The 25000-nt window shown below is 34.6% G+C and overlaps 1 protein-coding gene across 1 annotated transcript in view; it reads left to right on the top strand.

Moving 5' to 3' along the window:
- Window positions 1-25000, top strand: part of prtgb (protogenin homolog b (Gallus gallus)) — a 40582-nt gene that overhangs the window by 11671 nt on the left and 3911 nt on the right. Inside the window, exons 3-13 of the mRNA XM_056451546.1 lie at window positions 3445-3586; window positions 4510-4643; window positions 7545-7841; window positions 9141-9300; window positions 10724-10971; window positions 11118-11282; window positions 12585-12899; window positions 15677-15862; window positions 19270-19365; window positions 21047-21233; window positions 23238-23365. Coding sequence (XP_056307521.1) covers window positions 3445-3586; window positions 4510-4643; window positions 7545-7841; window positions 9141-9300; window positions 10724-10971; window positions 11118-11282; window positions 12585-12899; window positions 15677-15862; window positions 19270-19365; window positions 21047-21233; window positions 23238-23365 — 2058 coding nt within the window. The remainder of the gene's footprint in view (window positions 1-3444; window positions 3587-4509; window positions 4644-7544; window positions 7842-9140; window positions 9301-10723; window positions 10972-11117; window positions 11283-12584; window positions 12900-15676; window positions 15863-19269; window positions 19366-21046; window positions 21234-23237; window positions 23366-25000) is intronic.

Genomic DNA, 25000 nt, shown 5'->3' with positions numbered 1-25000 from the left:
ATACTATATTATATTATATTATATTATATTATATTATATTATACTATATTATATTATACTATATTATACTATATTATACTATATTATATTATATTATATTATACTATATTATATTATATTATATTATATTATATTATACTATATTATATTATATTATATTATATTATATTATATTATATTATATTATACTATACTATACTATACTATATTATATTATATTATACTATATTATATTATATTATATTATATTATATTATATTATATTATATTATATTATATTATACTATATTATATTATATTATATTATATTATATTATACTACATTATATAATATTATATTATACTACATTATATTATATTATATTATATTATATTATACTATATTATATTATACTATATTATACTATATTATATTATACTATACTATATTATATTATACTATATTATATTATATTATACTATATTATATTATATTATATTATATTATATTATATTATATTATATTATATTATATAAATTATATTATATTATATTATAGAAACCATTTTTACAAAAAAGTCTTATAAACTGCACAGACAATTGCACACAACTGCACGTAATGCCTTGAATTAAACGTTAGGTTTTTTTAGTTTTATTTTCCTGGACTCCAATAATTCTCTTGTTTGTTGTTGTTTCATTTACAGCTCCACAAAGTGACTTTATCAGTGTGTAAAACATGATTTCCACATGATAATATGAGCTGCTTTATAAGACACTCATTTCAAACCAGAGCCTCATTGATTGGCTGCTCATTACTCACTGTCATTGGTCGATTGATTCATTGATCTGTTTATGATTGGCTGAAGTGATCTCTGGCCTCTAACACACAGCCAATCACAGATCAGATCAGATTGGAGAGCTGTAGGACTCACACAAATGAGTTTACTCTCGAAGTGTTGCTTATTGATGTGCAGTTTGTGTTTGTAGTTCATTGAATAAACCGTTTTTTATTGGTTAAATGACTGAATGAATATAAAAGAGGAAGAGGATCATTAATAGACGACAGTTTAGTCTTATTATCTTCATTATTGATTATGCAGGATTTCTCTGTTCGTAACCTCATTAGTTTTAGGAGGAATTACATTGATTTTAGGAGACAAAGCTCAGAACTTTCTCCATTGATATTGATGTGGGTTGAAGAGAACTGGCCTGTTTGTACAATAAATATAAATATTTAGATTACCTTTAAAGATTATAATGGATTATTTAGCTGCTAAATGACGGTCTGTCATATTTTTTGTTTAAATTGTGATGTTTTTTAGTATGTTTGTTGTTTTTATTGTTGTTTTTTAATATCTGTAAAGGTCTTATGCCATTGGTGAACCAGTATTATTTTGTATCATTGAGGAATTATTATGTTATAGTATAGTATAGTATAGTATAGTATAGTATAGTATAGTATAGTATAGTATAGTATAGTATAGAACCAGCGACCTTCTTGGCCACAGTGCTGACCACTGAGCCAGCGCGTCGCCCTATATTATGTTATGCTATGCTATGCTATGTTATGTTGTGTTATGTTATATTATATTATATTATATTATATTATATTATATTATATTATATTATATTATATTATATTATATTATATTATATTATATTATATTATATTATATTATTTTATATTATATTATATTATTTTATATTATATTATATTATATTATATTATATTATTTTATATTATATTATATTATATGTTATGTTATATTATATTATATTATATTATATATTATGTTATGTTATATTATATTATATTATATTATATTATTTTATATTATATTATATTATATTATATTATATTATATTATATTATATTATATTATATTATATTATATTATATTATATTATATTATATATTATGTTATGTTATATTATATTATATTATATTATATTATATTATATTATATTATATTATATTATATTATTTTATATTATATATTATGTTATGTTATATTATATTATATTATATTATATTATATTATATTATTTTATATTATATTATATTATATTATATTATATTATATTATATTATTTTATATTATATTATATTATATTATATTATTTTATATTATATTATATTATATTATATTATATTATATTATATTATATTATATTATATTATATTATTTTATATTATATTATATTATTTTATATTATATTATTTTTTATTATATTATATTATATTATATTATTTATATTATATTATTATTTATATTATATTATATTATATTATATTATTTTATTTTATTTTATATTATATTATGTTATATTATATTATATTATATTATATTATATTATATTATATTATATTATTTTATATTATATTATATTATATTATATTATATTATATTATATTATATTATAATATATTATATTATATTATATTATATTATTTTATTTTATATTATATTATGTTATATTATATTATATTATGTTATGTTATGTTATGTTATTTTATATTATATTATATTATATAATTTTTTAATTTCAAAATGTGTGCTTATTGTATGCTATTGAAGCTGCAGCAATTTTGTTGTTATTTTATCGCTATTTTACTTATATTATAATTTAACTTATTCATATTTAAATGTTAAATAAAATCTCTACATGTATAGTGCTATATCTTTAGTAATATTTAAAAATATTTATATTTTGATTGAAATATTTTGATTTATTTTTACTCTTCCAGTTTTCAGTTTATTTTATTTGTTGTTGCAATTTTGTAGTTTTTTTTTGTCATTTATATTATAGTGTATTATTATATTTATTATACTTTATTAAATATATTTATATTAATAAAGATGTTTTTTAAATGATTTTCAGTATATCAGATATTTTTGTTATATTTTTTGAGCAGATTTTTGTGTTATTTTGACATTTTTATTAATAAGTTAATATCTATAAATATAAACTTATTTATTTTTACTTTATTGGGTTAGACTAAATTAAAGTGAGAAATGTTGCCTTGACAAGAATTGTATTGATACTGTTGATGTTAAAGCAGAAGAGGAATATTTATTTTAATTTTTTTAATATTGTTTTTATTATTTTTCAATAACTATTTATTTTTATCGTTTACATTTGCTCTGGTATTTTTAATAACTAAACTGTTTTTATGGTCATTAGTTCTTAATTGTGAAAAAGCAGAACAGTGTGTTACTTTTTATGTATATGATATTGTATCTGCACAACATGTTAATTAATATACTGTATTTGGCAAAAAAAAAATGTTGCCTTAAAAACTAACTGAAATTTACTGTAAAGGTGAATCTTATTTTATTTCGGCTAATTTCTGAATCCATTTTCTCTCTCTCTATATATATATAATCTATATCTATTTTCATATACAGTCTTTAAATGAGATTTTGCTCATTTTCGGCTCATTCCTCTATGTTTTCTGCGCAGGAGTGTTGGTGTTTTCTGCTCAGCCCGTCCGACTGGAGCTCCGGCTTGGCTCTGTGGCCAGATTCTCCTGCGCTGTTGAAAGGTCTCCAGCGGATATCAGCTGGGAAATAAACCAAAGATCTCTACCTCAGGATTCAGACAGGTGCGCAATAATCCACAAACACTTCATCACAATTAAAGCATGATTCTTCAATGATTAATCATATTTATGCAAAGATCAGTGCTCTCAAATGATCTATTGTGAAAAAATTCGTCCACAATAAGTTTGTATATACATGTATGACGCATTTACATTTAAATAATTCGGTGAACGTTAAGTTATTTTTAGATTATTTCCCAAGTGCTGTTTAAAGGTGCTCTATAAAGTAAATGTGTGTGTGCATGCGCCTGTGTGTGTGTTTGTGTCTGTCTGTGTGTGTGCGTGCATGTGTTGGCCAAATTTTAACCCAACGTTTAACTAATTAAGCTTTTATGATACAATTTAAGCTGAATTCTAGCATCTCGCAAAATAACTAGTAAAATATTATGTGCTAACATCATTCATTCATTCATTTTCCTTTCGGCTTAGTCCCTTTATTCATCAGGGGTCGCCACAGTGGCATGAACCGCCAACTATTCCAGCATATGTTTTACACATACAGATGCCCTTCCAGCTGCAACCAGTACTGGGAAACACCCATACACACTTATTCACACACACACACACACACACACACACACACACACACACACACACACACACACACACACACACACACACACACACACTCATACACTACGGCCAGTTTAGTTAATCAATTCCCCTATAGCACATGTGTTTGGACTGTGGGCGAAACACCAGGAGGAAACCCACGCCAACACGGGGAGAACATGCAAACTCCACACAGACACCAACTGACCAGCCGGAACTCGAACCAGCGACCTTCTTACTGTGAGGCGGCATTGCTAACCACTGAGCCACCGTGCCGCCCCCGTGCTGTCATTTAAGCTTTTATTTGAGATGTTATTCGTTATCTGACAGCACTAATAAACATGCTGAGTTTAATGTCGTCGTCTTTGTTTCAGAATCACTGTTTTGCCAAATGGAGTCCTGCAGATTCGCAATGTGACAATGAGGGATGCTGGGAAATATCGCTGCGTCGCTGCAAACGCAGTCAGTCGAGTGACGAGTCGAGAGGCCGAGCTGATCCTCATCCCTGGTTTGCGCTTTAATGATCATTTCAGAGGAGTAAAAGAAGGGATTACACAGATAACAGTAGTCCTGTTTCCAATCTGTCATTATGGTGATGGACAGGTGTTTGTAGCCCCGCCCTCTTTTTAAAAATTAGCATCATAATCTCATTTGAATTTAAAGCGACAGTCACCAAAACGCCATAATTAGGATCAAAGCCTCAAGTTTCAGAGAGGTAGAGAGAATAGGGATGTTAACGATTACTCGATCATTGATTAATTGTTGATAAGCCTTTAATCGATAGACCTTATCGATGACCGATTAAGCGTAGACATTCAAAATATAAGTCATACGTCTACAACTTTACACATTACATAATCAACTGTGTGCAGTTTATATTACTTTATGGAGTCACTCTCTGGGCATTGCATATTGTCAGGCCACCGTTATGTGTGGATCTCGGTTATGTCCACGGGTGATGCCGTTAATAAGCGGGTCAGGTCATCAAAAAATAGGCTGCGTTATATTTAATTATGGGTGGGTTGCACATGGATAATCTTTAGTTATGCAAACTCTGACTGCTTTCTCTAAAATATTAAGGTGTTGATGAGTTTCTGAGTTCTCTCATTATTCTGTGAATAGTTTGTTAAGCCTCATTGTGGTCAAAATACTTCATTTAATTGATGATTTTGTCATAAACAGTGAGAAGTTTAACATAGGCTACTCTGAAACTGTGAATATTTAGCTTAGCTTTTTTTGCTGTGATTATTATGCAATGATCATAATCAGGGCTTTACATTAACACCCGCCAACCCACCAAATGCGAGTAGATTTTAGCTGAGGCGGGTTAGACAGACACCTCCACTAGCCACTTTCTGGTTGAAGATGATTTTCAAATTGTAGTTTTCTTAAAAGCAGTTTTCGACAATTAGGAAGGCCTAATATTCGTGCAAATGCGATCTTAGAATCGAGAAGCAGCACGACTGACAAATATAATTTTGTTCGTGCGGGCAAAAGAAAGCCAGATAAATACCGAATGAGAGGATGATCACTCACGCCAACAGCTGATGTGATGCACTCGACAGTTTAACACTTGTGCGCGCTCCCGTTCCCTTGCTTGCTTCAGAACGCAGCAGCACGAGTGGTCTTTGATGAACCCAAAAGAGCACATGTCACTCCGCTACTCACCCGTTTGCACTGGCTGCCAGTTGCTGCCCGCATCAAATTCAAAGCTCTGATGTTTGCTTACAAAGCGACCTCTGGCTCTGCTCCTTCGTATCTGCTCTCACTTCTGCAGATGTATGTGCCCTCCAGAAACTTGCGTTCTGTGAATGAACGTCGCCTCGTGGTTCCATCCCAAAGAGGGAAGAAATCACTTTCCCGAACTCTCACATTCAATCTGCCCAGTTGGTGGAATGAACTCCCTAACTACATCAGAACAGCAGAGTCACTTGCTGTCTTCAAGAAACGATTAAAAACGCAACTGTTTAGTCTCCACTTTCCTTCCTAATCTGTAACTGACTCTCTGGCTATACCACTAACTGTACTCTCTCTCTCTCTCAAAAAAAAACACACATTACTAATGCTTTGCTTCTTAGACTTTACACACCTGAAACTTGTCTATAGCACTTGTTCACTGCTGCTCTTATAGTTGTGTAAATTGCTTCCTTCTCCTCATTTGTAAGTCGCTTTGGATAAAAGCGTCTGCTAAATGACTAAATGTAAATGAAATGTAAAGGAAACAACCGTGCCTGGAAACGCAACTGGTGTGATCGGTTCTCTGCTAAATGACTAAATGTAAATGAAATGTAAAGGAAACAACCGTGCCTGGAAACGCAACTGGTGTGATCGGTTCTCTTTCAAATAGACTAGATAAAAAGTGATGAACATGCACACACGGTCTTGCTGCTTTCCAGAGCTCCAGATTGGTCTTTTTGTAAGCATCACTGGTTGCTTTCGCTTTAACCATTATTGAAATAGGATATAGGATATTAACTTCCAATTTAAGTGTAGTTAACTGGTGTCAACTGTTTTTTTTTTTAAAGAAATGTTTTGTTAAATAAAAAGTATAGTATCCAGCTATATTTTGCTTGTTTTGACACATCATTTAAAAATTGTGTAGAAATAGTTAATTAGATTAATTTGGTAAATCCTTTGAGCTCTGAAAAGTCCTGTGAAATAAAAACGAATTGTAATACAACACTATGAAACCATGACCCATGTGCTCATGCTCACTGAGCAAGCTCGTACACAGCATACATGAATGAATGAGGAGGCATGTGGACATAACACAACATCTAAATCAAGTCATTTTAGCATGTCAAAGTCAAATATATCATGCATCTAATATATATTTTCCCAACAATAAAATTGTGGCTAGTTAAAATGCAGAGTGGCTAGTAATGTTGGAAAACTACTAGCCACAGTGTCTGGTGATCAAAAAAAGTTAATGTCAAGCCCTGATCATAATGCATTCCATATTCGGCTCATTTAGCCTTGATCATAGTGCCTAGCTTCATGTGTATTTTATAAACAGATCGATTATAAGGACTAAGCTATTATGAGTGTAATTCTCCGAATGGAAACGGCTTGGGTGGATTGTTAGTCTAGTTGAATATATCAAATCATTCAAAACTTTATTGTGTTTATGATGGAGTGGTGATTAGCAAATAATCGATAAATTGATGGTTAATTTAAATGATCATCGATCACGGGAGTTTGTAGAAATTGACATCCCTAGTAGAGAGCATTATTAGTGTGCTGTTTTGAACTGTAACCTCACATGCATCTCAATAGGTCTCCTTAACAAAGGTAAATACAGCAGATATGTTAAAATATATTACTTTGTGTTCACCAGAAGAACCCAAATAAGGGTATATTATTGAATTTGTAAGAACTTTTCTTTTAAATATGCATGTTTTCTGTGCAGCGGGGGGTCCGAGGCATCTCCTGAAGCCACTCATCATTGCGGGCCCTCAGAACATCAGCACGGCTCTGCATCGGCCGGTGGTTCTGGAATGTTTGGCTGAAGGAAACCCTCGGCCGCTCGTGTCCTGGAGCCGTGCAGACTCGAAGCCCATAGATGTTTCTGCAGCAAGAGTTCTGGGAAACGGGAACCTGATGATCTCTGCTGTTAAAGCGCACCATAGCGGGACGTATGTGTGCCGCGCTACGACACCGGGAACACGAAACTACACCACAGCGGCCGGAAACCTCACCGTACTCCGTAAGAGACATGCCACACAGCATTAAAGCTGGTTCACATAAATATATTGAATAACAAGCGCTTAGCCGAAAGTATAGCAGCATTCACACCTCGCTATAACCATATTGAGAAAACACACTCTACTGGACTGTTAATGTTACTGCTATTAACATTAAAATATTATATCTAACTTATAACATATCTAATAACATATCTAATTCATGTATTCATTTCTTAGTGTTTTTTTTTATTGTATATCTATTAGTGAAATGATTTTGCCATGAGTATAGCCTTTGTTGCCGACATGGCATTAAATAAAAATATATGATACGGTATGATAACCGTATTGGCGTTTACACTAAGAATGATAGCTTTACATTAGTGCTTACATCAAGAAAAATAACAAATAACATGCACACAAAGAATGAAAACATTAGCAAAAACTGAAATAATAATTAGCTCCAAGAATGATTCTTTTAGCGATGGGTAAATTAGATGTATCTACCCATTTATGTATTTATTTACCTCGAATGATGAAATGAGCAATAACAATATTAGTGTTCACATCACAAATTATATTTTTAGAATTAATTAGATTGATCTATAGATTTATGCGGGACAGCAGGGTGTTGCAGTGGGTAGCACAATCACCTCAGAGCAAGAAGGTCCCTGCTTTGAGCCTCAGCTAGGTCAGTGGTCATTTCTGTGTGGAGTTTGCATGTCCTCCCTGCGTTCGCGTGGGTTTCCTCCGGGTGCTCCGGTTTCCCCCACAGTCCAAAGACATGCGGTACAGTGGAATTGGGTAGGCTAAATTGTTCGTAGTGTATGAGTGTGAATGTGTGTATGGGTGTTTCCCGGTGATGAGTTGCAGCTGGAAGGGCATTCACTGTGTAAAACATATGCTGGATAATTTGGCGGTTCATTCCATTGTGGCGATGCCAGATTAATAAAGTGACTAAGCTGAAAAGACAATGAATGAATGATAGCTTTACCCATATTAGCACTCATATCAATAATGATTACTTTAACGATAACTATATTTGCATTCCCACAAAGATAATATCTGTCATAACTATATTAGCTCTCATATCTTGAATGAATTATTGTAGTAATGACCTTATTCGCATTCACACATGAAGGCTGATCATTTTAAGTATATTAGCACCCACACCATCATGAATGCTCATTTTAGGGATAAATATAACAGATAACTCCACTTCATACCAAAGTTTTAACGTTAATTACCTTGATGTGAATGTGCCTTAAATCTTTGTCCTCCTCGTGTATTTATTCTCTCATGTTTTCACTCATCTTTCGCAGTTCCTCCTTCTTTGGTGGAGAAACCAGAGAGTCAGACTCGACCCCGAGCCGGGACGGCCCGTTTCAGCTGTCAGGCTGAAGGTACACCAGTGCCCCAAATCACCTGGTTTAAGAACGGAGAGGTGATCCGATCCAACGGGCGCACAAAGATGTACAACAAGTAAGTCCAGATCAATACCTCAACTGAACCTAGAGCTGCGCGTCAGAAGACAAAGATGAAACGCAATGAATGCGGTGGCTTTTGGTGGTGGGAGATGCTCTTTGGGAGCACAGTGTACTGATGTCTTTATTTAATACCCTAATTAACTAAAGAAACCAGAATCCTCTCTTGGCTATATATCTTAGCTAGAGTTTTGTTTAGGACCTTATATTGTAATGTTGTTCAAGGAATAAATTAGATTCATACCTTACCACACAATGTCTCTTGATGGGTTCTGCAAATGAAGCCAATGTCCACTCCAGTGGAGAAAATTAACTAAATATACTTTATTAATAAAATAAATCCAGTGAAAAAGAAGAATAACACAATCACAAAAACAAAACAAAATCCTTTACTTGATCCTCTGTTGAGAATAAAGGGCCTAAGACATTCAGTATGCAGAAGTCAGTCTAAGCGCACTGCCGGTGTGTCTGCACCAGCCTTTTATACAGTATTCCAGCCTTGAATACAGGCATGCCTTTAATGTTTTAAGTCTGATATACTAATATCTGTTATTACATAGAAATCCCTTTCAGTAAATACACAGAAAAGTAGCAATTGGTGTTTGATATACTTGAGAATATCTAACGTTTGATATACGTGAGTATATCTGTTAATACATAGAAGAAATCCCTTTGTGTTCACTCTCTAGGGTGATATATTTAAATACAACCATAGCAAAGCTTTTCTTTTATTACATCAGCAGTTAGGCTGTACTCCAGGAGTCTTGTCCTCCAAGGTCATAGCTCCTAGTTGGCAAAGAATATCTTTTTCTGAAGATGACGCTCCCACGCTTACAGTTTCCGATTGTAATAGTTGGTCAGAAGTGTCATCTGGACCAATTTCTGCCTTTATTGTCAGCAGAAACTGACCCACTTCAGTATGTTGTCCATGACCTCTTCGAACTCTGTTGAAAGTGTTTCCTATGTTTCTTCTCATTGCTTATAGCAGTCTTTGCAAGCATATGAGTATCCGAATATCTAAGTAAAGTTTTGTGTCTTATGCAATTAATGTCATTAAACCATCCAGACACTACAACAGACAGATGCTCAAGACAGTTCTGGAGGGAATGATAACAGAAGAAGAATAATACTGAAGCACTGTGATGACGGACTGATGGCTGAGGCTTTTACAATCAGCAAAACAACATTTCAGATCTTTTAATCACATGACCTTTTAAAATAAATGTGTTTCTATTATAGTTAATGCATATTTATTCTCATCAGATAAAAAGATTATCCTACTAAGTTGTGCACATTATCAAAATGTATGTCCATCTTGCATTTTCTTTACGCAGTTATTCCATAAATTGCATTAAAATAGGTTGATGGAAACTGCTACAGTCTGTTCTGTTACTGACATATATTTCTTCATTGTGTGCCAGTAAACTCGTGATAACCCAGATCATTCCAGAGGACGACGCCTTTTACCAGTGCCTGGCTGAAAACTCACAGGGCTCAGTTGTGTCCACATCCCGTCTCATCGTGGTACAGTCAGAGAACCGTCCCAGTGCTCCACGTAACATCCATGCGGAAACCATCTCAAGCTCAGCCATCTTACTGGCGTGGGAAAGACCACAATACAACGCAAATAAAGTCATCGCCTACTCCATACACTACATGAAGTCTGAGGGTGAGTTCCAAGCTGGTGCATGCAAGTCTAGTTGTATCCCAAAACAAATATAAACTTGACCTGCTAGAATATTCCCAATGTGTCTGCACCTGTAATCTAATTTGAGGTCTTGATTGAACCCAAAATGGGATTGTCTGTACACTCAGGTCTAAACAATGAAGAGTATCAGGCTGTGATCGGGAATGACACAACCAGCCACATTGTGGACGATCTGGAGCCAGCGCGAAACTACACGTTTTATATCGTGGCCTACATGGCGATGGGTGCCAGTCGCATGTCGGAGCAGGTCACAAGGCACACACTAGAGGATGGTGAGCACTTTATTATTATATACAATGGGTTCTCATCACTGGTCCATTTTCCTACAGAGACGACAATCTGAAAACACCTAATACAAGATGTTCAGGATCACTAGGAAGTTAGAGATAGTTCAGATGGTCATAGACCAGGACAGAGACAACTGTTGCCCTTAAAATCTATATAGTTTAACTTCATCCTTGATCAAACTTACCAATCTGTAGCTTTCTTGTAATGCTGAAAACATTAAGATGTTCAGGTGCATTTGATTAGCAGTTGCCCGGCTCTGATATAAACACTGCAGAAGTGTGGATTTTAAAGGCCAGAATTGCCCGGTTCTGATTTAAACTCTATAAGAAAGTGTTTCTCAAGGGCCACAGTTACCCAGTGCTAAAACCCACAATAAAGTGGATATTGAGAACCAGAAGTACCCAGTCTTGGTTTAAAACGTTACACGAACGTGGATTTCGAGGGCCATGTTTTCCTAGTCCTGCAGGAAAGTGTATCTCGAGGACTAGAATTTGCTAGTCCTGATTAAAACTCTACAAGAAAGTTAATCTCTATCACCATAGTTGCCCAGTCCTGATTTAAAACCTGCAAGAGCTAGAATTTCCCAGTCCTGATCTAAAACCTGAAGGAAAGTGTATTTTGAGAGCCAGTTACCCAGCCATGATCTAAAATTCTACAAGAAACTGTACCTTGAGGGTTAGAATCACCCATTCTTGATCTAAACCTCTAAAAGAAAGTGTATCAAGCCACAGTTTCCCACACCTAATCCAAAATCTGCAGGAAAGTGTATCTTGAGAGTCTTGATCTAAAACTCAACAAGAAAGTGTATCTTATGTGTGTCACAGTTACCCAGTCCTTATCTAAAACCTGCAGGAAAGTGTATCACGAGGGCCAGAATTGCCTAGTCCTGTTCTAAAACCTGCAGGAAAGTGTATCACGAGGGCCAGAATTGCCTAGTCCTGTTCTAAAACCTGCAGGAAAGTGTATCACGAGGGCCAGAATTGCCTAGTCCTGTTCTAAAACCTGCAGGAAAGTGTATCACGAGGCCCAGAATTGCCTAGTCCTGTTCTAAAACCTACAGGAAAGTGTATCGCGAGGGCCAGAATTGCCTAGTCCTAATCTAAAACCTTGAGCAAAGTGGATCATGGGGGCTAGAGTTGCCCAGCCTAATTTAAACCCTGCAGGAAAGTGGACCTCAAGTTTAGCTTAATTCAGAAACCCTATTCTAGACCATTTCCAAATGTTGCCCCGAAGTGCAACAAACCTTCCTGAAGTGTTCTTGACCACATAACTTGATTTGTCCATAGTTCCCCTCCGCACCCCTGAGTTGAGCCTTACGAGTCGCAGCCCTACGGATATCCTGGTGTCCTGGCAGCCTCTTCCTCCAAAACTCAGCCGTGGACGTGTGTCTGCGTATCGTCTGTCTTACCGTACAGCTACAGATGAGCAGGTAAACTCAATTGAGCTGCCTGTCTCGAGTGAGAACGGCACCCAGTACCTCCTGCAAGATCTGCAACCTGATACCATTTATCTGATCCGGATGTCTGTGTCAACCCGAGTTGGCTGGAGCCAACCATCCGCCTGGAGCTCCCATCGAACTCCCAAAACATCCAGCGCCACAGGTGAGAGCAGTTTATTTCGGGCTATAATCGTGGCTGTATTGCTTCCACCCAACTACACTTCCCAATACATAGAGTCTTATTCTGAAGCCTAAAGTCTGGTAGGACCTGAATCAGTGTTTAGTTTAATGATGTTGATTTCAGTTTTTAAGATCTTCACTCCTGAATCTGTTGACCGTCAAAGTCACTTTTCCCCATTTTGACCATTTTCCATCCCAAATCTCTTTCTGTTTTCACCCAGACAAGTTCATGATGAGTTTGTCCAAGGTAGAAATCAATCTCTGTCCGTCTAACTAAACATAACACAAAGATCCGGTTTAGCAAATATCCATTAGAAAAGGGAAAATAAAGGGGGCCCCCGTCACCTTCTCCACACACGGGTCTTTCTGAAACAGGTCTATTCTTTAGGTCGCCTGAAGCGTTCCCTTTATGACCCGAAACTGAGCCGTCCCTCAGCTCCTAACTGACAGCTCAGGTCAAGGGTCATTGAGTAACAAACGTAATGCCGGAACAAAGCCAGTCCTGAAAGCCAAAGGCATCTGTCACGGTCAGAGCTGCCCACTTCAGTGGCTTCATGGGGATTGTCGGAGCATTTCTAAAAGCAGCTTTAAATAAAACTCAATTTCTTCTTAAGAACATCTGACCATGCAGATCTCACTTCCAGAATACCAAATCTTTTGTTGCTGTGCAATTGCTGAGGTATTCTGAAAGCTTCATTAAGAACTTCAGTGGAAGCTTTTCAGGTTTTAAATGAAAGAAAGTTCCAATAGATTATAAAAGTTGAGCTTTTTGAATGAGTAGTTCTCCTTCAAAATGATTGGTCACTATTGAGTTTCATTTCCAGTTGATCATCACCATTGTCTTACCTAGTATTTTTATCTTACTATGAAAGTCAGTGGGGAAGATCAACTGTTGGGAGACCAACTTTCTTCAAAATGTCCTTTTTTTGTGTGTGTTTAGATTAAGGAAACTGAATGTTAGGAACAAATGGAGTAAATGATGACAATTTTCATTCTGGAAGTGAACTACTCCTCTATATACTCCTTTAAAGAAACACAACACTTTTTCTTAAAACTAGTCTCTTTTTACATCTCATCTGGAATTTAGTTTGACCATTTTTAATCTGTTCAGCCAATCTCCATGCCTGGTAGGAACACTTTTAGCTTAGCTTAGCATAGATCATTGACTCCGATTAGACCCTTACTATCTTGCTAAAAAATGACCAAAATTTTCTATAATTTTCCTATTTAAAGCTAGACTCTTCTGTAGTTACATTGTGTACTAAGACTGACAAAAAATAATAATTGTGCCAGCTGGAAAGTTTCTTGATTATTACACATAGTGTAGTATGGTATGGTATGGTATGGTATGGTATGGTACGGTACGGTACGGTATGGTACGGTATGGTACGGTATGGTATGGTATAGTACAGTACGGTACAGTATAGTATAGTATAGTATAGTATAGTATAGTATAGTATAGTATAGTATAGTATAGTAAAGTATAGTATAGTATAGTATAGTATAGTATAGTATGGTATGGTATGGTATGGTATGGTATGGTATGGTATGGTACGGTACGGTATAGTATAGTATAGCATGGTATAGTATAGTACAGTATGGTATAGTATGGGATGGGATGGTATGGTATGGTATAGTATAGTATGGTATGGTATGGTACAGTATAGTATGGTATGGTATAGTATAGCATAGTATAGTGCAGTATAGTATAGTATAGTATGGGATAGTATAGTATAGTATGGTATAGTATGGTATGGTTTGGTTTAGTTTAGTTTAGTGTTGTAAAGTATAGTATAGTATGGTATAGTATAGTATGGTATGGTATGGTATAGTATGGGATAGTATGGTATGGTATGCTATGGTATAGTTTAGTATGGGATAGTATAGTATTGTATAGTATGGTATGGTATAGTTTAGTATGGTATAGTATAGTATGGTATGGTATGGTATAGTATGGGATAGTATTGTATAGTATGCTATGGTATAGTTTAGTATGGGATAGTATAGTATTGTATAGTATGGTATGGTATAGTTTAGTATGGTATAGTATAGTACATTATGATTTTGGATTACCATGTTGATCCTGGAACATAATTTTTGTGCAAAAATGTAATCCATACCTATTCTCTACCCCTAAACTCAACCATAACTGTAAATTATTCCCACAATCAGAGGGGAAGAATAGTTGGATAACTATCATGTAGAAGTGCATAACCCTAACCGTAAGCCTAAACTCAACATAAACTGTAAACCCATCCCTTAATTCTGATTGGCTGATTGGAATGTTGTTCCAGGATCAACACAGATGTTAACCCAGGAGCATATCCTAGTTGGTGAGATCAGGTTGGCGTAGTATAGCACAAGTATAGTTCCTAGCCATATCGACCTAGAAAATGAAAACTTTTAATTTTCCGTCAGTCTTTGTGCACAGAAACTTTTTTCTTTTTCTTTTTTTTGAGCGAGATGCTAACAGTCTAATCTGATTCAATCATCTATGCTAAGCTAAAAGGGCTCCCAGTAATCAGCTGAAGGCATTAAATAATGTTACTCTATAGGAGCAGTAGAAGTGAGAGTTTAAGAACAGTTTAACTGAAAGTTCTTTGGTGAACCAAAATAGTTCCTCTTCATCATTGTAATCGCTGGAACCTTGTCTTTCCTTGTGGACAATACAAAACAGTTCCACAGACTCGACACACTCTACATCAGTGTGGTTTAATCTGCATGTACAGGAGTTGATTTAAAGTCTGTTTCTGCCCTCAGTGCCTCCTGCCCCAAACCTTGAGCTTGAACCTCTGAACTGCACCTCTGTGTCGGTCCGCTGGTTTCCGGCTCCCAGTGATGTTCTCATTCAAGGATTCAAGCTGTCTTTTCATCCCGACGGCCAATCAGAGGACTCGGTTACCCAGCTGCCCCCACAAGACCACCAGCACACCATCACAGCGCTCAGTGAGTCATCCAGAACTCATATCTGTGTTTTAATAGGAAATAAATGCATTTCTTTTATATTCTTTTGAAAGTCACATTAATTATTTGTTTATATTTTACTTTAAAACAGCTAGAAATGTGCAGTGTTTTAGGAATCAACCTACATATTTTACATAAGTTCAAACATGCCAGGAGTAATTGATGACGGGCAGTTGAATTATTAGGAGTGATGATGCAGGATCTGTGTGTCTAATAATTCCCTGTTCGGGAGCTGATTACCGCTGCTGAATCCACTGTTGAGATGTTGTGTGTGAGAGTGTATCAGTCAGGTGTGTGTGTCCTCCTCAAGCGTCCCCTGTGTGTAGCACTAGTGTCCTCCACATCTCCTCCTCCTCCTCTATCTGATGTGTTCTGATGTGATTTCTGACTGTTGTAGCTGTGTAATAACTCTAATCATTCAGCGGAGTGATATGAAGCTGCAATGCGCTCTAAACCTGCCGGAACTACTTTAGCTGTGCCTTTATCTAACAATAACAAAACACCTTAGAGTGACCATCAGCCAATCAGAATCCAGCATTCAGCTGACCTGTAATAGGCCCACAATAAGGTATAAATGTTTGTTTGTCGTCTCTCTGCTGGTTTTACTCAACTTTAGATCAGTTTCAGCACAGCTTAGTAATGTTCGTCAGCCAATTAGAATCAAGTATTACAGATTTTTGGCTAAAAATCTCAAGAAGTCTTAAATACGTCGCTGCCTATAGCCTAGTGGTACTGTGCGCCAACATATAGAAGTGCTCGCGGCGACCCGAGTTCGATTCGAGGTCTACTGCCAGTCCTTCTCCTCTCTCTGCTCCCAATACTTTCCTGCCTGAAATCTCCACTGTCCTATATTATAATAAAGGTGAAACTCCCTAAACAATTATTTAAAAAACAAAGTCTTAAGTTCCATAGTATAAAAATAGGCCCTTAATTAGTCTTAAATCTGCATTTCAGAGATCTTAAATATGCAGTGGAACCCACACCGTGAAGAAGTTTTTGTTTACGTTTTAAAATCAACTTAAAATCAACTTGGCCTGTCCGGCGTGTCCATGGCTTTGTGTGTGTCACTAATATCCCGCAGGGGTCAGAGGTCACAGCCCAGATGTCTGCTTTTGGCTTTCCCATCGCTCTCCATGGTCTTCTATTGTGTTTGGGTTTAAGGTCGGTCAGAGCTCCGTGAGAGCGAAACTCCCCCCGCCTCTACAGCTGGACAATACTGCTCCAACAAAGCATTCTGGGATTGATCTGAGCTGGGCACAACTGACCCAAGAGCAAAGGACTTGTCAAGTTCATGCAAATTTGAGTTCAGTCTCCTGATGGAGTGAAAACTGTGCAAATCGGCTCGGGTCAGGGTTCGTTTTCTGTTCAGCTGACCAACTGGACTATAATAAATGCAAATATATTCATTCAGTTCATTAGTTCAATAACTTTTTAGTTCAATAATATTTTTGGCCTTTCTAAATGTTTAAATGGGCATTTAATCATAATTTAATAATAATGTTTTTTAATGAAATATTTGTAATTTTGATTTGGATATCGATGGAAACATTTGATCTTTTTTTAAAGAAATTAAATGTTTCTCTGAAAATTTCTAATAATAATAACATTTAGAGTTAATTACAGTACAGATTGAAATATTTGGCTTTTTAGAAAAAGTTATGTTTCTAAGAATATATCATATTTATTAAATATCATTTATTCATTTATTGATTTTCTTTTCAGCTTTGTCCCTTTAGTTATCAGGGGTCTCCACAGCAGAATGAACCGCCAACTATTCCAGCATATGTTTTACGCAGCGGATGCCCTTCCAGCTACAACCCAGTAATGGGAAACACCCATACACACACTCATTCACACACACGCTCATACACTACGGCCAATTTAGTTCATTTCTTTTAGTTCATCCAATAATTAATTAATTCATCCAATTTAGTTGATCAGTTCCCCTATCGTGCATGTGTTTGGACTGTGAGGGAAATCGGAGCACCAAGGAAACCCACACCAACACGGGGAGAACATGCAAACTCCACACAGAAACACCAACTGACCCAGTCGGGACTCTAACCAGCAACCTTCTTGCTGTGAGGCCACAGTGCTAACCACTGAGCCACCGTGCTACTCTATTCAAAAAATATCATATTAGATTTTTACATTAGAAATTAATAATACATTTATTTTTGTATAGCGCCATTAAAACTTAATTCTCAAAGCGCTATACAAGAACTAAATAAGTAATATTAGTTTATATGAAATGCATTATAATTCACTTAAAATGTTAAGAAAATCTTTGAGTAATTTAATCAGGATTTCCGTGTAGACGTAAACATTTAAACTTTTATTAGGATATGTTTGCTTAAAGTTTATATTAATGAATTAATTAGTTATTATATAGATTTTAAATTAGATTTCTTTATTAAATGTTTATTTATATGAAATGCAGTAAAAAGGTCTAATTTAAATAACATTTTCCTTACTAGTTTTAGTTTTACTGGAAAATACCTGGTTTCATATGTTTCAACCATTCCTTGTAGAGCTTCTCAGAAATTAAATATAACATCAGTTGCATCTCAAAGCGTGTTTCCTCCTACGTATTTCAGCCTGAGTTTTATCTGCGTCCGGCTCATAAAGCGCTCCGATCTGTGCAGCTGAACACCGCCCGTGAAGGTGACCTCTGACCTCTGACCTCTGGATTCTGAAAAACCCAAAACCCCCCAAAGTGCACACACCGATCACAATCAGCTCTCTGGACAAACACACTCTTTACATTTAACTGATGTAAACCATAGATAGGGTTCACATATATCTGCATTTAGACATGAAGCTTCTTTAATGTATGATATACAAAAATACGAAAAAAGTTGGATAAACAAGCATAACATAACATAACATAACATAATTCACTTTATTTATTTATTTATTATTATTTAGATTTGTTTATTTTTATGTTACATTTTTGTGATGTTTGTACACCCTAAAAGGATCATTTGCATATCAGTAAACAAATTTAAATGACCAGTATTTGATATTTTATTCAGTTAATTAATTAAATAAAAGCTCCATGAGTAAATAGATGAATGTTTTTAGCCTTAAATGTCAGTTAAATCAATTAAAATGTCTGTTTTTTTAATGCATGAACTCTTTCTGAAGCGTATGAAAATATAAGCAAACAAACAGTCGTGCTTTTACAACATAATCAATTGACTTTTTTATTTATTGACTTTTATAATCATTAATGCTTTGTGATATTTGTTGACATAGTTTGCATAAATTAAAATATTCTGATATCTTTGGAACAGATCCTGCAGCTCTACCTAGTGTTCATATAGTGTACTGCACCATTATGATGTCACTTTCTTTGTAATGTTAATATGATATATTTTGTTCTGCAGGCCCCAGAGTGAAGTACCATGTGAAAGTGTTAGCGTTCAGTGCTAATGGAGACGGATATCAGGCCCATCAAACAGTCAACACTCCCGGATGTCCATGTAAGTGTTCACAAAACTTAAATGCATTTAGTTTCAAATGTACCTTCAGTTCACACTCATTTTACCATTAAAAGTGTTGTACTTTTTTACAGTGCTTAGCACATGTTACTACTTGAAATCAGGACTTAAACCTTCATATTTATTGAAAGGGGAACACTGCAAAAATGTTTTTAAGCTGAATTTAAACTCTTAAACTAATTATTTAGCTTGTTTTAGTGAAAAACTCACTTAATTTTGACTCATTATTTCTGGAAACAACACAATATTGTTTGCTTGTCTAGAAAATGCTTCTTAATTTAAGAATTTCTAGATATTTGGACTAGAAACGAGACACAAACTCGAAGCAGGTAAAGCATTTTTGCAGTGATGAGAAACCTTTTTGTAAGTTGTGTAGGAATATTTTGATGATAAAGCATATTTTAATAGTTTGTCTATCTGTAAATGATATTAGAGAAGCTTTTTATTTTGTGTTTTGTGTTTAATGGAAATGTTTAAATAGGTGTCTTGTGGAAATTTTGGAATATTTATTATTGATCAAATTGAAAGATCTAATATGACTTATCAGTGTTTATATTTGCATGTTTTTGGTACATTAGATGTTTTAAAACACTGTTATTAAGAAAACGTTATGATTGTAAATTATATATTGAATATTTAGTACAAGTGTTGCCATGAATATAGCTAATGCTGCTGATATGGCATTAAAACGTAAGTATGTGTACAAGTAAGTCTATAAATATGTAAGTAAGTAAATGAGTAAATAAGTAATTAAATATGTAAATAAATAAATAAGTATATGTAAATAAGTAAAATGTAAATAAGTAAATAAATAATTAAGTACATAAATCAGTGCATATGTAAATAAGTACAAATTTTAATAAGTAAATGTATAAGTAAATAAATAAAAAAAATATGTAAATAAGTCAACAAGTAAGCCAATAAATAAGTAAATATATATGTAAATAAGTAAAAATGTAAATAATTAAATAAATAAAAATGTAAATAAATAAGTAAAAATGTAAATAAATAAATAAGAATATGAATAAGTAAATATGGAAATAAATAAAAATGTAAATAAGTAAATAAATATATAAATATGTAAATAAGTCAATAAGTAAGCCAATAAATAAATAAGTAAATATATATTTAAATAAATAAATGAGTAAAAATGTAAATAAATAAACAATTAAATAAATAAAAAATTAAATAAGTAAAAAAATAAATAAATAAATAAGTAAATATGTAAATAAGTATAAATGTAAATAAGTAAATAAATATATAAATATGTAAATAAGTTAATAAGTAAGCCAATAAATAAACAAGTAAATGTATATTTAAATAAATAAATAAATGAGTAAAAATGTAAATAAAAAAAATTAAATAAAAAAAATTAAATAAGTAAATAAATAAGTAAATAAATAAATAAATAAATATGTAAATAATTAAAAATATAAATGTGTAAATATGTAAATAAGTAAACATGTAAATGAGTAAATATGTAAATAAGTAAACATGTAAATGAGTAAATATGTAAGTAATACATGTATATAAGTAATACACATAATATGGAAATAAATAAATATTTAAATATTTAAATAAATGTATAAATATTGAAATAATATTTTTCTGTTATGCATGATTTTTCTATACTAAAGCTGTAATATCTGTTCCTTCTTATTAGCTACACCGAACCGCCGTTTAGCCGCTCTGCCGCCTCCAGACCACACCCATGCTAAAGCTAACAGCTCGTCTGCGGTGCGTCTGAGCTGGGGTCGTCCTGCCTTCAGCTCTGGAAAACCTGTCAGTTTCTCTGTCCGTTATGGGCCAGCCAGTCCGTCTGAAGCCTCCAGTGTACGCTACATCCAGACGTAAGTGATGCCCAAGGCTAAAGTTATGGGAACACTCCTATAAAAACACTGTTTTAAAAAATAGCTTCATGTTACAGCTTCCCAAGAGTTGACTAGTTGAGTGTTGAGTTTTATCATTTTTTAATTCATTCAGACACTCTATGGGTTTGGTGGTACACATTTAGCTTAGCTTAGCATAGATCATTGAATCTAATTAGACCATTAGCATCTCACTCGAAAATGACCAATGAGTTTTGATAATTTTACTATTTAAGCTTGACTGGTGATATTATGCAGATACTAACTGGTAGTGAAAATGTAGTGTGGTGCTGGGGACTACTTTCATGCACTACGTAATATCATTGTGCTACTTTAGCCATGGTACAACAGCAAAGTTCCTTGATTATTACGCCAGAACGACAGTATAGTTCCTCTACATATAAGCCTAGAGCAGGGGCCGGGAACCTTTTTTCAGCAAAGAGCCATTTCTGATTTTATTTTGGCAAATGCATTTTTTTAAAGAGCCCTTAGGGATGAATAAGCATCACAGGGCGAGCAAATCCATGAATTAATTTGGTTTCTTTTCACCATCAACACTCAAGAATGTTGTTTGAATTTATGTGCGCAAGGTTACCACAGACATGTAAGTTGTATACCTTTTATTGGTGTCCAATTCAAGTTATACCACAGCCCTGCACGTGCACGTTGGTTGAAATGTCCTTTTATTCTTATTCTTATTCATTTTGCTGTAAAAATATACAATAAAAAGGTCATTTTAATTGTATTTTCAATAGGAAACTGATTTTTAGTGACAGTTTTTATTTTTTATTGATGGGAGACAGCCAGAGAGCCACATATTTTTGGTCAAAGAGCCACATGTGGATCCCGATCCATAGGTTCCTTACCCCTGGCCTAGAGAATAGCAGCTTTTTATTTTCCGTCGATGTTAGAACACACAATGAATCTACAGAAGAGTCAAGCTTTAATTTGAAAATGATCCAAACCCTCAGATCATTTTTGAGCGATATGCTAATGGTCTAATTGTTGTCAGTGATCTATGCTAAGCTAAGCTAAAACTGCTCCTACTCTCTCTCAAGTGGTTTCAAACCTCCATAAGTCTCTTTCTTCTATTGAACACAAAATAATATATTTGCAAGATATTTGGACTCTGGAAACCTTGGAGATGCTAATGGTCTAATCTGATTCAATGATCTATGCTAAGCTAAGCTAAGACTGCTCCTACTCTCTCTCAAGTGGTTCCAAACCTTAATGAGTTTCTTTCTTCTGTTAAACACAAAATAATGTTTGAAAGAATTTTGGACTCTGGAAACCTTGGAGATGCTAATGGTCTAATCTGATTCAATGATCTGTGCTAAGCTAAGCTAAAACCACTCCTACTCTCTCTCAAGTGGTTCCAAACCTCCATGAGTTTCTTTCTTCTATTGAACACAAAATAATATATTTTTAAGACTTTTGGAATCTGGAAACCTTGGAGATGCTAATGTTCTAATCTGATTCAATGATCTATGCTAAGCTAAGCTAAGACTGCTCCTACTATCTCTCAAGTGGTTTCAAACCTTCATGAGTTTCTTTCTTGTACTGAACACAAAATAATATGTTTGCAAGACTTTTGGACTCTGGAAACCTTGAAAATGCTAATGGTCTAATCTGATTCAATGATCTATGCTAAGCTAAGCTAAAACTGCTCCTACTCTCTCTCAAGTGGTTCCAAACCTTCACGAGTTTCTTTCTTCTATTGAACACAAAGTAATATATTTAGACTTTTGGACTTTGGAAACCTTGGAGATGCTAATGGTCTAATCTGATTCAATGATCTATGCTAAGCTAAGCTAAAACTGCTCCCGCCAGACTTGGAGATCGGCTGACTGGATTCAATAATGATAAAACTCAACAGTTTAACTCTCGGGGAGCTGTAAAATGAGCCTATTTTTTACAAAAAGTGGGTTGTTCCTTCAATAGCAGATTAGCATGTGTATTCAGTGGTCATGTTTTCTCTCTCTGTAGCTCTGAGCAAACCCTGATGGTAACAGGTCTCCAGCCAAACACACGCTACGAGTTTGCTGTTCGTCTGCATATGGATCAGATGTCCAGTCCTTGGAGCGCCACTGTATATCAGAGAACTCTACTGGAAGGTATATCTATTAGACAAAAAATTGTGTTGATTTGTTTTATGTTTTAATTAAAACTATTGGTAGGGAAGATCAGTAAACAATATAATGAAATACATTGAAAGAGATAGTTCAAAACTTAAATTCAATCACTATTTACTTTCTCTAATGCCGAGTTCAGACTGCACGATTTTCAAAGTAGTCGTGTCACAGATGTTTTCACACTGCATCTGGGCTAGCGTTTCGTCGCTGCTTTGTTTACACTGCAAGATAGATCGGTGACAGGGGCTCTCACACTGCATGACTTTACAATATACAGAATCGCCGACAACTTTATTTCCTTCTGAAAACTACATCTCTCACAACCAAACACACGTGAGAAGTGACATGGAAAAAACGTGAGGTAATGTAGTATATCTTGTTAATACCTGTATAATGAGAAAGAAGCCTTTAGTGGGGTAGAAAATGTGCTTATTTTGCTCATCTGGCTTTGAAGGGAATTAGCAATTTCTCCTCATCTTTTTTTGTTTCCTTTTTCAAGCCGGTTGTGGTATTGTGCAGACGACACGTCAAACAGACACGGGTGCTCCTGCCAAATTTATACTAGTTTTTCCTCCATTCTTGGGTCCAAATAAACTGAAAATGAGTGCTTTTAACATCTCCCCCAACCCCCCGCTGGCCTGCAGATTCCCACACTAGAGGATGCTGCTCTCTCATTGGCTGTCGGTGATCGCCGATGTTATTGTCAATCAGAACACATTTTAAAAGGCATGATTTGAATCGCCGACAGCTCCAGATATTCTCACTCTGGACCCCTCACACCCAGCACACTGCCTCTTTGAACTTTTACCTTCTGGTCGACGCTACAGAGCACTGCGCACCAGAACAGCCCAAAACAGTTTCTTCCCTCAGGCAATCCATCTCATGAACACTTGATGATAATAGTTGTGGAGCCAACTACACTACTTGCTATACACTTTTATACACATATACACTTATTTAACAACACACTTACATGCCAATTTGCACATAACAGCTGCACATATAACGTTGTATATAGTAATATAGCTGTACATACACTTGTCAATTTGTATATTTGCATTCACTACTATTTTTTAAATATATTTATGATATGTTTATTGTCCTGTCTCTGTAATCCTGTTGCACTGTTTAAGTTCTGTCACGAAAACAAATTCCTCATATGTGTGAATCTTTCTGATTCTGATATTCACCATGCCAAATATCTCACAGGTGTAGGCTACTCATCGGCGATTCTCTCATATGGCGTCTTTGATAGTTCACACACTGTGATTGTTACTCACAGGAACGAGCACCGATTTGCCTGTGATTTCAGGCATTTGTCGGCGATTTCTCAAAACTTGTCGGCGATCAGGGCTAAAGTCATGCAGTCTGAACTCCAAGAACAAGTGCTTCCAAACCTTCATGAATTTCTTTCTTCTGTCGAACACAATGATGATTTATTTAAATTAATATTGGACTCTGGAAACCATTGACATTCATAGTAGGAAAATCAAACACAATGGAAGTCAATGGAAACCAGTTTCCAGCATTTTTCAAAGTAACTTCTTTTGTGTTTAGCAGACAAAAGAAACTGATGATTAAAAAGTGAGTAAATGATGACAGAATCATGGGGTAAAC

The sequence above is a fragment of the Danio aesculapii genome, chromosome 25 (genome assembly GCF_903798145.1).
Source record: "Danio aesculapii chromosome 25, fDanAes4.1, whole genome shotgun sequence".
In the NCBI taxonomy this organism is placed as follows: domain Eukaryota; kingdom Metazoa; phylum Chordata; class Actinopteri; order Cypriniformes; family Danionidae; genus Danio; species Danio aesculapii.
The sequence above is the reverse complement of the archived record's forward strand: the minus strand, read 5'-3'. Positions and strand labels throughout refer to the sequence as shown.